The sequence below is a fragment of the Quercus lobata genome, chromosome 10 (genome assembly GCF_001633185.2).
Source record: "Quercus lobata isolate SW786 chromosome 10, ValleyOak3.0 Primary Assembly, whole genome shotgun sequence".
In the NCBI taxonomy this organism is placed as follows: Eukaryota; Viridiplantae; Streptophyta; class Magnoliopsida; order Fagales; family Fagaceae; genus Quercus; species Quercus lobata.
In genome coordinates this window covers 24,492,064-24,507,869 of record NC_044913.1, presented here as the reverse complement: position 1 = coordinate 24,507,869, position 15,806 = coordinate 24,492,064, and the positions used below count along the sequence as shown (strand labels likewise).

Below are 15,806 nucleotides of genomic sequence, written 5' to 3'. Positions count from 1 at the left end.
CTAGAGAGAATAGGTCAAATCCCCCATGCAACATGACTCCACAGCCATACACATTTTGGATTAATATCACCCGTCACTTTTATCCGACTTACGCCATCACATACATTGAACTAGAATCTAGCACGTATCTAATAAGAATAAGATAACTAGAAGGTCTCTTTCTGTAGAGAATCTAGTGAGTCTTCAAATAGTTCTAGTGAAGAAGAAAAGTACCAGTTGTATAAGTCATCCTCTGGCCATGATATTGATTAGTGGTTAGCCATCAGAAATGACTGAGTGAGCATGACTTGTCAAGATCTTTGTAAATAGTTTCTAAAAAAAAAAAAAAAAAAAGTCTTTGTATTTTGTATATAAGACATCACAATAGTGGTTAGCCATCAGAAACGATTGAGCGAGCGCATGGTACTCTACAAAACTCTAAAAGAAAAAGAGACACTTGGTTTGCTAAGAAAGGTACGCAATTCTTAATTTATTCATAATCATGATTGTGTGGTATAACAATCATTGAATGGAAGAAAAAAAATATTTATTTGCTATTGCTTCTGCAAACCATCAGTGGTATCATGCTGACATGAATATGTGTGTCGTAATATATGAGATATATGATCTGCTATCGTGTTCAGTCCTCTATTTTTACTTCGGTGTCAATTTGTGTTTTAGTAAATCCTGATTCAGAGGCACTGCGATTATTTTTATATGAGTTTGTTTTAAATATTCATATCATATGTGATTGGATATGTGTGCTATCAATCCTTTTAGTATTGTGGGCTAGATCTGTTTCGGTACGTGTTTCTTTTCTGCTAGATTTCATAGCGGGGTGCCAATGGGTCTTTACTCTTTCGTTTGATTTCCACATGACGTGATTGTTAAAGTGATGATTCTGTGTTGATACAAAATTATTAACTTTATAACAAAAAATTATTATAATATGATAACAATACACACACTTGTAAAAAAACCTTGTATATTTCCTAATTATTAAATTATATAAAGTTCTATTATATTTATATTGCACATACAAATATCCACACTCATCATAATTTACACAAATAACATTATAACATAAAGTAATGTACACAATCAATATTAGACACACTCACACACATATAATATAAATTTACAAAAAAAGAATTACACTTACAATTCACAAACACTTACTCTTTACTCTTAGAATTGAAAATACTTGTAATAAGGGTGTGCAAGATTGAAGTTAGGGGGTTCATTTAAACCCCCTAAATCGGTTGTAGCGCCGCCCCTAATTGTAACATAGGTTATGGTACTACACTCTTATATAATAAAGATGTAGCCCTTAAGGGTTTTCCCCGTGGACGTAGGTTGACAAGGCTGAATCACGTAACCTTCGTGTTCTTGGTGTTCCTAAATTTTGTTTGGATCTATGTTAACTCATGTAGTATAGTTTTTGGTGTTTGATGTGCCAAATACTAAAAATTCAACATTTGGCACACCTGATGCTAGTACTCTATTTAGCTCAACTTATCACCCAATAAGAGAGATGAAAGAGACAGGATTCAAATTCTGTCTATGAAAAAAATAATTAGTCTTTTGTTACAATGATAAAGAGCAATATTATGAAGCATATGTTATAGATTGAAATTATATATATATATATATATATCACTAATATATTGTAGGCCGACAACGCTGAATCACATAACCCTCTTACTGTAGCCCTTAAGGTTTTTCTCTTAGTCTTTTCAAATAATAACCCATTCAATCACAAAAACCAAAGTAACTCTACCTCAATGGATAACATATATGTAACCTACTTGCTTCTCCCCCTACTTGCAATTTCGCAGGAGCACCTCCCCCATCTAAAGCTCAATCTATAACATCCAGCTAGCTAGCAGTGGCATGGCGGACAGCAATACTTCAAATAATTCCATTATTGTTCGGCGATCAGCAAATTACCAACCTCCCATTTGGGGCTATGATTACATCCAGTCATTGAGAAACAAATATGTGGTATCATTTTTTTTATTGTTTTCAATTGCTATATCATTTTACTAGTGCTTCTTCTGACTATATATTACTTGGAAACTGACTGGCCCCTATGATAAAATTGTGATGTAGGGAGAAACTTGCACTGGACAAAGTAATATGTTGAAGGAACATGTGAGGATGATGCTTTCCAAAGTGGTGGATCCTTTAGAGCAACTCGAGCTAATAGATATCTTGCAAAGACTTGTATTATCTCATCACTTCGATGGAGAGATAAAGAGAATATTGGAAGATCTATACAACAATGATCAAAGTGGTGATACGTGGAGGAAGGAGAATTTATATTCCACAGCTCTTAAATTTAGGCTCCTAAGACAGTATGGATATAACATCTCTCAAGGTAATTTACAAACACAAAAAAAAAAAAAAGAACACATCGGGCTATTTAAACGGAATAAATTCATCTCCAATTCACCTAAAATGGAAAGAGTACATTTAGGTAAAGAGTTTATTTCTTGGATTTGATAGTGTACATAATACCATAATATAGTTAATAATTATTGCGTTGGTCATTGCAGGAGTTTTCAATATTTTCAAGGATGAGAGAGGGAAATTCAAGGCATGCCTTTTTGAGGAAACGAAGGGTATACTATCCTTGTATGAAGCATCATTCCTTTTGACAGAAAGTGAGAATATGTTGGAGGAATTGAGAAATTTCGCAACCAAGCACCTCCAAGAATATGTCAAGCATAACAGAGATAAAACTCTTTTTGCTATGGTGACTTATGCCTTAGAGCTTCCATTGCATTGGAGAATAATAAAGTTTGAAACAAGGTGGTTTATTGATATATATAGGAGTAGAGAAGACATGAACCCTATCTTACTTAAGCTTGCAGAAATGGATTTCAACATGGTGCAAGCAGTCCACCAAGAAGATCTAAAACAAGTGTCAAGGTTAAAAAAGCTTATTATTTCTCACATTAAGTTGAGCTTCATCTGACATATAATCAATACGTTAATTACTTAGTTATTGACAACCCTTAAGGGCTATATAGATTCTCTATTGAACTATTGAAGTGTACCATGATGAATGCTAAAATTAAAATCAAATCTCATGGCAACATAAAACAAATAATCAAGTTTATTATAGCCTAAATTTTAATTTTAGAAAATTGATATTTTTCTTGTTTTGTCCATAAAAAGGTGGTGGAAGAACACTAAGCTTGGAGAAAATTTGATATTTGCAAGGGATAGGCTAATGGAGATTTTCTTCTGGTCAGTGGGTATGATAGATCAACCTCAGTTTGGGTGTCGTAGGGTAAATTTAACAAAGTTGGGTTCACTGTTAACAATAGTAGATGATCTTTATGACATATATGGAACTTTGGATGAACTCAAGCTCTTCACAGATGCCATTGAGAGGTTTGTATAAATCACATTAGTGCATTACGCCTCATCCCCTTTGACATAAAAACTAAAAAGTTGCTCTTTCATTTTTTGTATGACTCTAGATGGGACATCAATGCAATGGATCACCTTCCAGATTATATGAAGATATGTTTCCTCACTATCTACAACTTTGTTAATGAAATGGCTTTTGATCCCCTTAACGAACAAGGATTCCACATCATTCGGCACTTGAAAAAAGCGGTATTGGCATGAATAGAGCTTTTGAATCTATCATTGTTTATTGTTAACATTTTCTCTTAAATACATGATGATTTTAATTCCTCTAATTCATGGTCCATTATAATTGTTTCAGTGGGCAGATTTATGTAGATCTGATTTGTTGGAGGCAAAGTGGTACTACAGTGGATATATACCAAGCCTTGAAGAATACCTTGAGAATGCATGGATTACAATAACAACACCGGTTATACTAATGCATGCTTACTTTATGGTCACCAATCCAATAACGAAGGAAGCCTTGGATTGCTTGGAAGAGTACCCCAAAATATTCTATTGGTCATCAATGATTCTACGACTTACAGATGATCTTGGAACATCTGCAGTATGCTAATCACACTATCCTAATAATTTCATTAAAAATGCTTTCAACTACTTCACACAAGCATAGCCTAACAATGTTTTCTTTTTCTTTTTTTTCTTTTTTTCTTTGGAAACTTAGAATGAATTAAAAAGAGGTGACGTTCCAAAATCAATCCAATGTTACATGAATGAAACTGGTGCTAGTGAAAAAGACGCTCGTGAGTATGTGAAGTCTTTGATTAGTACAGCATGGAATAAGTTAAACGAAGAGAGAGTTGCGAGTTCTCCATTCTGTCAAACATTTATTGAAATTGCAATGAACCTTGCAAGGATGGGTCATTTCATGTACCAATATGGAGATGGGTTGGGTGATGCAGACCGAAAAACTAAAGATACTGTATTATCGTTACTTATTCAGCCCATTCCTCACTCCAGGATGTCTTCTAGCAATTCAAATACTACAGCAAACTTGAACATCAATTAAGTGAAGACCTTAAACCATGATTTATGAGTATGGATTTTGGTTTTGGGGGAGTTATCTTATTTGATAAGTGGGTTAGGGCATTGTACAACGGGTGGCCAATTAAGCTTTTTCTATGGACCCCCAAAATAAAGTGGGAATTTGGTTTTCTAACATGTTACGGTTAATAAATCCTTCTATTTTAGTTTATTTGGGTTATTTGAGTGTTTAGTTGGTTAATAAATCCTTTATTTTAGTTTATTTGGGCTATTTGAGTGTTTTGTTGGTTTATTATCTTTGTGGATATTGTGATATTAAGTAGTTAAATTATTATGTTATCTTTTGGAAAACGTTGGTCTTAAAATATGGAGGCAAAAATATGAAGTGCTGGCTTTTAAAGTTTTAAGATAGAGGTTGAAAATTCTATTATTGCATTGAAATATCTTTGACAGGGTTAATTAATGAAAAGTACTACATCTACGATACTTTCACAACAAATCTTAAATGACAAGTTGTTACTAGTTGTTATGGGTGGACAAAAAAAGTAATTTCAATTGTGGATTCAAATTAAAACGAATAACAACTTACCATCTATGATTTGTTGTGAAAATATTGTGGACGTAGCACTTCTCATAATGAGTTAAACTGATTTACCTATAGAAACTCCAATTTGTACCCATTAATCCTCTGACCTCGTTGATAAAATGTTATCCCATTTTCGAAATGGAAAAATCACACATGGTGAACCTAAAATAACCATGAGTCAGATTTAACTAAAAAGGCAAAAAAATAATTGGTTTCAATGATAGATGAATGTGCATGCATAAAAACAGATATTCCATCTAGATGGTATGAATGATTTCCAGACCAGGCCCCTTTCCACAAAGGTCTTAGCCTTTACATTTTTATTCCATCCAGAAGGTATGAATTTGTCAATTTTCAACCTTTCACTGTATGTACTTGTGCTTGTACATGTGGATCTAAGGCTTCTCAATTGGATGCACAACATAAAGAGCAAGTTTTTTGTTTTTTGATGGGTTTGAATGATAGCTATGGGAATATTATAGGCCAGATCTTGTTGATTGAGCCATTTCCTTCTATTAGCAAGGTTTGTTCTTTGATCTTGTAAGAGGAAAAGAGGAGTATTAGTCACGGAGTCAATATGGTCTATCCCACTGAGGCCACTGCAATGTATGTGAATCATAATAAAGTTTTTAATGATAATCAAGGCCAGAATCAAGGTTATCACGGTAATAAAGGAGGGCATTCTAAGAAGGAAAGACCTATTTGTACTTACTGTGGACTTACTGGTCACATAGCCGACAAGTGCTATAAGCTACATGGGTCTCCTTCAGGTTACAAGCACAAGGGAAACAACAAGGCTATGGTTAATCAAGTTTCAGTAGTCTTGCCTTCAAGAACCTTTGGGAACTTGGATGGATTTGCCTTAGCCAATCCACATTTGACCTAAAATAATGTAGTTTTTCCCAATCATGGCACTCAATTTGAAGTTGTTCTTGCACCATAGAATCCTTTTGCTACTCAATTTGCTTCACAACAGGCTCCTGCACAGGCTTTTTTGCCTCAGTGTCCTATATCTTAGGTTCAATGTGAGCAACTTCTTAACTTTCTAAAAGAAGTTTTAGCTTCTGGTTCAGGTATTGCACTCAATCTGCTCATCAAGTTGCTACTGTTATGGCACCTGCACCTCCTATACAACCAGTTTTAACTCCTACCTCAGCTTCATCTTCCAATTCCAATTCCTCTAACTTCTCAAGTAATCCATATCGGATTCCACCAGCTATGTCACACTCTGTTTTCTCTGCTCATGTTATTGATAGGCATGTTTTTTAGTCTAATGATTGGATCTTAGACACTAGTGCTACTGACCATGTGGTCCATTCAATATCTCAGCTTACCACTATCACTTCTATTGTGCAATCTTGAGTTTTCTTGCTGAATAGGGAACAGGCCTTAGTTACACACATAGGCACTGTGCAAGTTTCTCCCACTTTAACACTCACTGATGTCTTGTGTGTCCCTACTTTCAGTTTTAATCTCATATATGTAAGCAAGCTTACAAAAAAAATTTCATGTTGCCTTATTTTTCTTGGAAATTGGTGTTTTATCCAGGACCTTACTCAATGGAGCACGATTGGTCTAAGTAAAGAATGTAGAGGGCTATATCTGCTGCAAGCTCCTGCTTCTCATACTGCATTCGCTGCATCTGCTGGTCATTCTTCTTCAGATTTATGGCACAGTAGATTAGGGCATCCTTCTTTTTCAAAGCTTGTTTTGTTAAATAAACCTGTAGGTTCTAAAGTTTCAAATAAATCAGATTGCTGTGGAGTCTATCACGTTTCCAAGCAAAAAAGGTTACCCTTTTCTTCTAGTAGTCATGTCTCTACTCAGCCTTTTGAGCTTGTCCATTGTGATCTATGGGGTCCTTTTGCTACTTGTACTATTGAGGGATTCAAGTATTTTTTGACCATTGTAGATTACTTCTCTCGTTGTACTTGGGTTTATCTTCTCAAGAATAAATCTGATACTCAATTTCTAATTCCTGATTTTGTTAATATGGTTCATACTCAGTTTGATGCTACCATTAAAACTATTAGAAGTGATAATGGCACAAAATTTTACTTAAAGGAATTCTTTCATTCCAATGGCATCTTGCATCAGTTGTCATGTGTTAATACTCCTCAACAAAATGACATTGTTGAGAGGAAGCATCAACACATTCTCAATGTTGCAAGAGCACTAAAATCTCAGTCTCAAGTGCCTTTATGCCTATGGGGTGATTGCATCCTTACTACTGTATACCTCATCAATAGAATTTCCTCAAAATATTTAGGGAATAAGAGCCCTTATGAACTCCTTTTTAATTCTCCACCTCCATATAATCATCTTAAATGTTTTGGCTATTTGTGCTTCATTTCCACACTATCACATAATAGGCAAAAATTTGCACCTAGGGCCAGAAAATGTGTTTTCTTAGGCTATCCTAATGGCATTAAAGGTTATAAGGTGTTAGACCTTGAATCCAATTCTATTCACATTTCAAGGGATGTCATCTTTTATGAGCATATTTTTCCATATGCTACATCATATCATCCTCCCAATTCATATCTTGAATATTTTGTGTTTCCTCACTATGTTTCAGATGCCTCTAGTAATACTGATCCTTCTTTTGTTTCACCATCTAGTATTCCTCATATGGTTGAATCAAGTTTGGTTCCTTCCCAACCTGATCCAATCATTGATTCCAACAAGTTTCTCAACCTATACCTGATGTCCAAGCAGAACCTGTTTTGGATTCTGCAGATCCTATTTCTACTTCTACTTTACCTCTTTCTACTCAAATTGAACCTATACTTGTTACTTCCATTCCTGACTTACCTGTGTTAAGAAGGTCCACTAGATCTCATCATCCACCTGATTACCTTTTGATTACTCTTGTAAGGCAATTAGTACCAAACCTACTTCTGGTTTGCCTTATTTAATCAACCATCTTGTTGGCTTTATTCCGTGCCAAATTTGCTTGTATTTCAGCAATTAGTAACCCTGTATTTAGGTGGGATTGTTGTAAGGGTAGTGAATGAGATAGTGTGAAGAAATGTTCAAGAGTGTGCAAGAAAAATAGAGACTCACGACTGGATCTCGTGAGTGACTTGCGGCTGCAAGCCGCCAGAAGCAGCACACGTGCTAGGCATGCTAGAAGTTGAAGCGTCATGCTAGCTGGAGCACTACAAGTCAAAATAGGACAACTGGTCGTTCAGTTATCTCGTGGATGGATCTCGCGACTCAGTTAAGCCACGAGCTAGCCCTGTTTTGAAAAACCTAACTCTTCACATTCCATTCTCACCCCAGTATTAATACCCCTTATATCCACGAAAGAAAGAGAGCTTCTAGAAAGAATTTTGAGAGAGAAACCCTAGAGTAAAACAAGATTGATTCATTCACAATCTTCACATAAGAGACTCTTCAAATTCCTCTACTCTTTTCCTCTCCATTGTTAAATCCTTGAGAGGCCTTTTACCAAAACCTTTTCTCACCATATCCATTACTGTGAGAGGGTTGTTTGGTGTTCTAGGAAGCAATTAGGAAGGAACCAATTTGACATTGGTAGATGCTATGGTCAAGTAGCGGAATTCGGGAAGCTAGAAAAGAAATAGGTTCGGCCCAACCTCGTTGGAGCAAGAAGCTTGGAAGGCTTAGGAACACTAGGTAGATTAGGCTTGGAGGGTCTATTGTTGTTCATGTCTCCCAACTACATTTTCTAATGGATTACTTACCGCTTGGAGGGCGGCGGAGAGGTTTTACGCCGAGATCTTCGGTTTCCTCTTCGATAACACATCATTGTGTTGTCCCTGTGTTTGCATCTTTCTTCCCTTAATCTTTACCTTTTATTTTCTGCTATGGATGTGATTTTAATTGGCTTAGATTGTTTACCAATTCTATTTATAGCATGTGTTAATTTTCTGCACACTAGTTGTTTGTCATAAAGCTTGAGTTGGTTATTTTGTAATTGGGGGTCTAAACGTTCAAGGGTGTTTTATACACTATTTGAACTTTCACTTGCCAAGTCTGTTTCAGTCATGTAAAGTTGTGATTTACAAATATTTATTTTGTTGACTTTTATTCCATGCCAAATTTGATTGTAATTATATTCAATCTTTTGTACCCTGTATTTATTGTGGGATTTGATTGTAAGGGTTGTGTGTTAGAGAGAGAGTGTGAAGACTCAAGCAATTAAAGCCAGAAGAGTTTTCATGAGTATCTTGCGACTAAGCATCCCGTGAAGTGAAGCATGTGCCTTGCACATGACTAGAATGTGAAGAGTCAGTACAGATGGAGACAGCTGTGTTTTGCGAATATCTCGCGAGTAAGGCTTTCCCGCGAGACACCCGCAAAACATTCTGTTCTGCTAGACTGTACTATCTGATACACACTATCTGTATCCACACTATATATACCCACATTACCCATAAATGTTAAGGAGTGCTTCTGAGAGAAAACCATAGCCTCAAACCTTGAGAGTTAGAGATTATCACACCCATATATCTCTACACATATGCTTGTGGATTTCCTCAACTCCTACCTCTCAATTTCCATACCATTGAGAGGTTGATAGCCCAAACACTTACCACACCCTTTCAGAGTGTCAAGTGAGGTTTTGGTGCTACTGGAAAGCATTGGAAGAAGCCAAGGATGGCAGATGCAACTTGGAGCTTGTTATGGGATCCAGAGAGCTAGACAAGACACCGTTTCGAAAAGTCTTGTTGGAGTAGGAGCTTAGAGGGCTTAGGTACAACGGGTAGATTAGGATTGGAGGGTCTCTTGCTAACCCATGTATCCCAACTGATTGTCTAGTGGATCGATTACAGCTTAAAGGGCGGCGGAGAGCTTTTTCGCCGAGTTCTTTGGTTTCCTCTTCGATAATACATCGGCGTGTTATCTTGTGTTTGCATCTCTCTTCCCTACTCTTTTACATTCCATTTTACTGTTGTGTTGTTTTGATTATGGATTAGAGTAGCTTGTTTGTTTATCTGCTCGCATTTACACTATTCCGCACTTAGAACTAAGTTAGTGTAAAAACTATTGAGCCGTAACTTTAATTTAGGGGTCTAAACAGCTCTTGTGTTTTTAACACATTTTCGAGCTTTCAAGTCAGAATTGTGTTGTCTTTGGCTACTGTGAAAGGGTGGTTTCTTCATCAAATGGAAGTCAATAATGCATTCCTCCATGGTGATTTGGTTGAAGATGTTTACATGTGTCTACCACCTGGATTTCACAGCAAGGGGGAGAATCTGGTAGGCAAATTGAATAAGAGTCTCTATGGCCTCAAGCAGGCTTTTAGTAAATGGTTTGAGAAGTTTTCAACCACCATTTTGCAAATGGGCTTCATTTAGTCCAAGTCTAATTACTCCTTTTTCACTTACACACAGGGATCTTCATTTACAGTACTTTAATTTATGTAAATGATATATTGTTGACTAGTAATAATCCTACCTGTGTTAATAGTCTAAAGAAATTACTTCATGACAAATTTGGGTTGAAAGACCTTGGGTCTTTAAGGTATTTTTTAGGTCTTGAAGTGGCTAGAACTGATGTAGGTATCAGTTTAAACCAACGAAAGTATGTTTTGGAGATTTTGAAGGATACAGGCTTTCTTGGTTCCAAACCAGTCAAATTTCCTATGGAGCAAAATTTGAGGTTATCCAAATAAAGATACAATCCTCAGTTCAAGTCTCAGAACTTAAAGTTCTGGACTTGACGGGGAGTGTTGAAACTGATTCAGCAGCACAAGAATTCAAGTTAAACGACAGAGAGGAGCAACAAACAAAGAGAAAAATGACAACGGGTAGTTTTAATAAAAGGAATAAAGTTATACAGAAAATGGCAGCGTATTGCTTAATGAAGGCAAGCGGAGATCATGTACGTGGATGCAAGTCTAAATCTGCTTGAGGAAAGCACAGTTGTCACACATCCAATGGTGGAATTAGAAGTTAGTTAGATCAGGAAGTTAGTTAGGATATTTTAGCTTTTCCCACCTCTATTTTTGTATATATAGATGAAGAGGTTAATTATTTTGTACACTTTGACATTTTCATTTTGTGAATCAATAAGAATTCTCCCAGTTTCCAAAAACTTCATTCTTTGACAATGTTCAACAAAATAATCCCATTCAAAAACAAGAAAATAAAAACTCCCAATAATTCAAATTTGTAACTCATTCAACCTAGTCCATAAAAATAATCCATAATTTCATATTCTCTAAAACAAAATACCATCAAAAGATATATTGTAACTATGAATTCTCCTTGGTAGCTCTACCCTTCTCTTTGCAATCGCAACAACTCTACTCTCTTTAGAAGTGAAATAAAACATCAAATTTGCCAATGAATTAAATTGCAGGAAATAAAGCCATCCTTTTGTAAATAGAATTTTTTTTCCTCCGTATTCTTGAGACCTCTTATGAATTAATATTTGAATATCACATTAGACTTAGTTTTAAAATCTATATATATATATATATAAAACCGAAGCTTTTCAAGCTTCCACAATTTTCCACATCATCGCCATTTAAAAAAAATTAAAAAATTATTTTTATTTTCCAATCCACGTCATCATTTTTTTTTAAATCATCAGCATTATTAAAAAAAAAAAGCTCCACGTTATCATTTTTTTTTAAAATCATCAGCATTATTAAAAAAAAAAAAAAAACCCAAATTTTTGTTCTCCTTCCCCAAACCCTAAACCTCTTCTTACACACCGCCTCTTTGTTCTCTATTTCTCTCCCTCATCTCTCTTCTCTACCCTTTCAACCTCTGATTTGTTTTTGTTCATGGCAAAACATACAACTCTACAGTAAAGGGCAATTTTCCTTTGGGATGTGTTACTCCATAGAATTGATTTCTATTTTTCATTTATAACTGCAAAATGTTCTCCATTATCGACTGCGTGAGAGAGGAAGTCATATACTGAGATTTACTTTAGACTATTGGTCAACTGTGAAGTCTTTTTATTTCCCTTTTTCCAATCCTTCCAAAATCAGATTTTTTGCACTGTGAAGTCGTTTGCTCCTTTTGTTATTATTATTTTTTTTTTTTGTTTCTCTTAAAAATATAGATCATAATGGTGTCATGTCCACCAGGAGGTTCTTTGACTTATTTTAACATGGTTTTTTTAACATATGTTCTACTGTGTTTGTCAGGCTGAAGAGCTTGCCGCTGGACGAGATGGTGAGCCTATATAAGTGAACGTTTTGTCTGCTTTGCTTTTCTAAATTCTTATTGTTTTTCCTTCCTTTGTGTTCATTGCAGATGGGAGATCAGAGTAATAATTAGCCCAATTACGGTCTTTTCTTTTCTTTTTCTTTTTTTTGTTGAATCACTGCTATTATCTAAATTAATTCTTTGCTTCTTGCATATTTCATTGACAGGTCAATCACGTAGCCATTGAATCATCATCACCAACATTGATCGTTTGTGCTAATTTTTCTATTATATACTATCCTTTGTGTAAGTTCCCCGATAAAACCCTAAACCTCTTTTTACACACCGCTAAAATTATTGAACAAAGAGGAATTCAATAATTTTGGTGTTTCTCAAGAACTCCTTGGTAAGATCACCTTGAATCCTCAATCTTCCTTATCTTCTTCCTTTTTTGTTGCTGTTGTCCTAATCTATTTGCTTATAATTAATTTGTGGTTTTTGTTTCCATAGTTTTTGAACATTCTTGAATTAGGACGAAATCAAGATGACTTTGAGGCTGAAGGATTGATTTGGGGTTTTTATTAGTTTTGGGATTTTGGGGTTCCTAATTAGGGTTTGCTGCAATTATAGATTTCAATTGCTAATATGTTTCCTCTTTGTTCTTTTTTGTTTTTCCCAGGGGAACACTATAGAAGATCAAATTCTACCTATGCTTTGTCTCTTTGTGTTTTGAGGTTTTAATTTAATTTAGGATTTCATCCCGAACCTGTTCTCTTTATTTATTTGTTAGTAGGAGTGAAATTGTGGTTTTTGGGTCCAGTTTAGCACTTTGGTTTACTAATTTGTGTTTTTTTAATTCAAAACTTCTGAATAAGGTTTTAAATATATTTTGGGTTCTATTTGTTGTTATCCATATAATTGTAGACAAACTATGAGTCTTCCATGTTTGAAAGACTTAATCTTCATCAAAATATATGAACACTAACAAAAATATTTTTAATTTTGCATTTCGTAGGATTTAGTTTTCTGTATTTTGGTTGGTTGGTTTTGATTTAATTTATTGGGTATCAAACCTGTGAAGAATTTTGGAGAGCAAGCTTGATCAGCTTTGTGGAGGCTCTTTGTGTTCTAAACCTGCTTGTATGTTAGTAAGAGCAAAGTAGATGGTGAGGTCTTGGGTTCAAGATCCAGCCAATGTATGTGTATCTTACTTATAAAAAAAATGTAGGTTAGCTCAGTCTTTAGGCTTATCATAGCAATTTCTGTTGTAATTTTGTACAATATCAGCTCTGTTCCATTTCAATTCCTTTTATACATTGTATAGTTTCTTCTTATAGTGTTATAGTTTTTTCAATGATATGATTGTGATTTAAAATGGTATGGAGAGCTGCAAAGATATGTTTGATCTAAATTCCAAAAGGAGCAGCCAGGAGCAGCTATGCTAATTGTTACTCCCTATAAGATGCATTTAGATTTTATTTATTTTGCCACTTCCCTTATTGTTATATCACTGAATTATCCTCTAGACTTATTATATTTGTAAATGCTCTTGATGAATTTTTTTCATATTAGGGAAGTTATTAATTATCTCTAATTTGTTTTAATTGGAACTCTTACAATACAAATATGTAAGTACATATATGTAATTGCAGGTACAGAGCTACAGCCATGCTTAGCATGCCATCAACCTCATTGAAATTTATGTTGCATAAAGGATATAAGAAAGTTGTGTTGTTTTCACCTTGCAATGGCAAAGACAAGATTTAGCAAAATAAGTACAGCATCCAAAGTTTTATTCAGCAAAAATATAATCAGGATGAGATTTTGATTGGTTTCTCATGTCAGGTAATTCTCCCAATTCTTTTCAAATTTGTTTTCCTAAATTATATCCGTTTGTCTCTCTATTTGTTTGTAAACTCCACCATTGAATCTCTGTACATCCCTATTTTTTCCTCTCTTTTTTCCATATGGATTTTTCTTTTATTTCCTTTGGTTCCCTATTGCTTGATTATTTTTCATGTTTTTTTTTTTGTTTGATGGGTTTCCTTTGGTTTTAGAGGATTGCAAGGAACACAACCTAGAAGGTTTTAATTCTTCTACTATTCCGTTTTGTTCCTTTTTCTACTATTAAAAAAAAACAGAACAAAGTTCTTCATTGTTCTATGGTTCATCATTTTAAGTTGTACTATGTTTTTTTTTTTTTTAATTTAATTTTTTTAATGAAAAAGTTGTACTATGTTGATAAAACAAAGTTTAGAAATTTAGTACTATGTTTTTTTTCTTTTTTGGTTATGGTTTTTTTCCCTAGCCTGTGTTTATATTAAACATGTTGATGAAAGGGTGATTATTTACATTTAAAGCTTTTTTTTTAATAATGAGAATCACAAAGACATCTAAAACTGAAAAAGAAAGTTTAAACTCCTAGAGTTTAATTTATAGATTGCTTAAGTTGAACTTTATGCCCTAAGACTTTGGGGTTACACATCAATTTTTTCATCTTTGTTGAAAATTTGAGTTTGATCATATTTTGTTCCTGAACCTATTACTGTTTTAGAATCCAAATTTTGGATTGGAATCATGCTTTTCTATATTACTTGCAATTAATTTTTTAACTCAAATTTGTAGTTGGATTGTCATATCTTTTGCCTCACAGAATGTTAAATGTTGTAGGTGGTTTCTTTTACCCAAATTTGTGTTGTGGACTTTTATTATTGCCCATAATCCATCCTATGATCCTTGCTTGACACTTGAGGTTAGAAGAAAAGGAGAGAGCCCCCTTTTTAAATTTTTTTTTATTTTATTCCATAGCTATTTTCAACCAGACAAGACTTGGTTTTTGGGCATTAATTGTAAGGCCATGAAAGTTCTTAAATTGAAGGATTTACATTGGCAACTGCTTATTCTTAACTTAAATTTGTTAAGATTCTCATCCCTTTTTTAGTCAATTTGTATTTTCCTTATATTTTCCCCCATTTTGCTCTTGCTTTAACATTCTGTACTATTATGGGTTAAAAAAAAATTATAATATGCTTTGAGCCATAATATGCTTTGAGCCAATTATTATAAAAATTATCCCGTGCATCGCACGGGTTAACGACTAGTTTAGTTAAAATGGAAATTGGAAATTATGCCATCAATTATCAATAGTAGTCAACGATCGTGCTCTTTAATAAACTCTCGGCAAAAAATTGCTTAACTTAATTTGCAAATCTATATATATGGGAATAGACCAAAAGCATTTCATTACAACCAATTGACTCAACATTATATATACTTAATGCCTTCAGCAATGAGGAAAAATATTTTAAAAATACAAGTTCTAAGATGTCACATATGTTCTAAAATTGAACTACTTATCTATTAAGGCTTTAGAGTAGAGTTTGTTGCGTGGCTGTGTTAGAGCCCATCCTTGTGTGTGCGTGTGTTTGTTTCTCAAAAACAAATGTGCTACTATCTTGCACCTGAGTAATTAAAAGCCAATAAAGAGCTTAAATTCGTTCACAAGTTATTAATTTAATACATCACTACCAATTTAATACCTGAAAAGCCAAGTAATCCTCTCACTTTTTTTTTCTTGATAAGCGGATGAAAAGCCAAGTAATCTTCGATCTCATGTAATGTTATAAATACAGCACCTGGGATATTGAGCCAAGGATCTATCCTTTCCTTAACGCTATCAT

General features: G+C 34.4%; 1 protein-coding gene across 1 annotated transcript; it reads left to right on the top strand.

The window, feature by feature from the left end:
• The first annotated feature begins 362 nt into the window (after window positions 1-362).
• On the top strand, window positions 363-4,627 carry LOC115963244 (myrcene synthase, chloroplastic-like). The gene is made up of 8 exons (XM_031082185.1): window positions 363-453; window positions 1,818-1,983; window positions 2,092-2,359; window positions 2,538-2,913; window positions 3,163-3,381; window positions 3,471-3,609; window positions 3,722-3,970; window positions 4,088-4,627. Exons 2-8 carry the CDS (start codon window positions 1,873-1,875, stop codon window positions 4,430-4,432), a joined length of 1,707 nt encoding a protein of 568 aa, XP_030938045.1. The 5' UTR covers window positions 363-453; window positions 1,818-1,872; the 3' UTR covers window positions 4,433-4,627.
• The last annotated feature ends 11,179 nt before the right edge of the window (window positions 4,628-15,806 follow it).

Coding starts and splice junctions, on each gene's coding strand:
- LOC115963244 (XM_031082185.1), top strand. CDS start 1,873: ATGGCGGACAGCAATACTTCAAATAATTCCATTATTGTTCGGCGATCA. Junction 3,382..3,470: donor TTCACAGATGCCATTGAGAG/GTTTGTATAAAT, acceptor GTATGACTCTAG/ATGGGACATCAATGCAATGG. Junction 3,610..3,721: donor TTCGGCACTTGAAAAAAGCG/GTATTGGCATGA, acceptor TAATTGTTTCAG/TGGGCAGATTTATGTAGATC.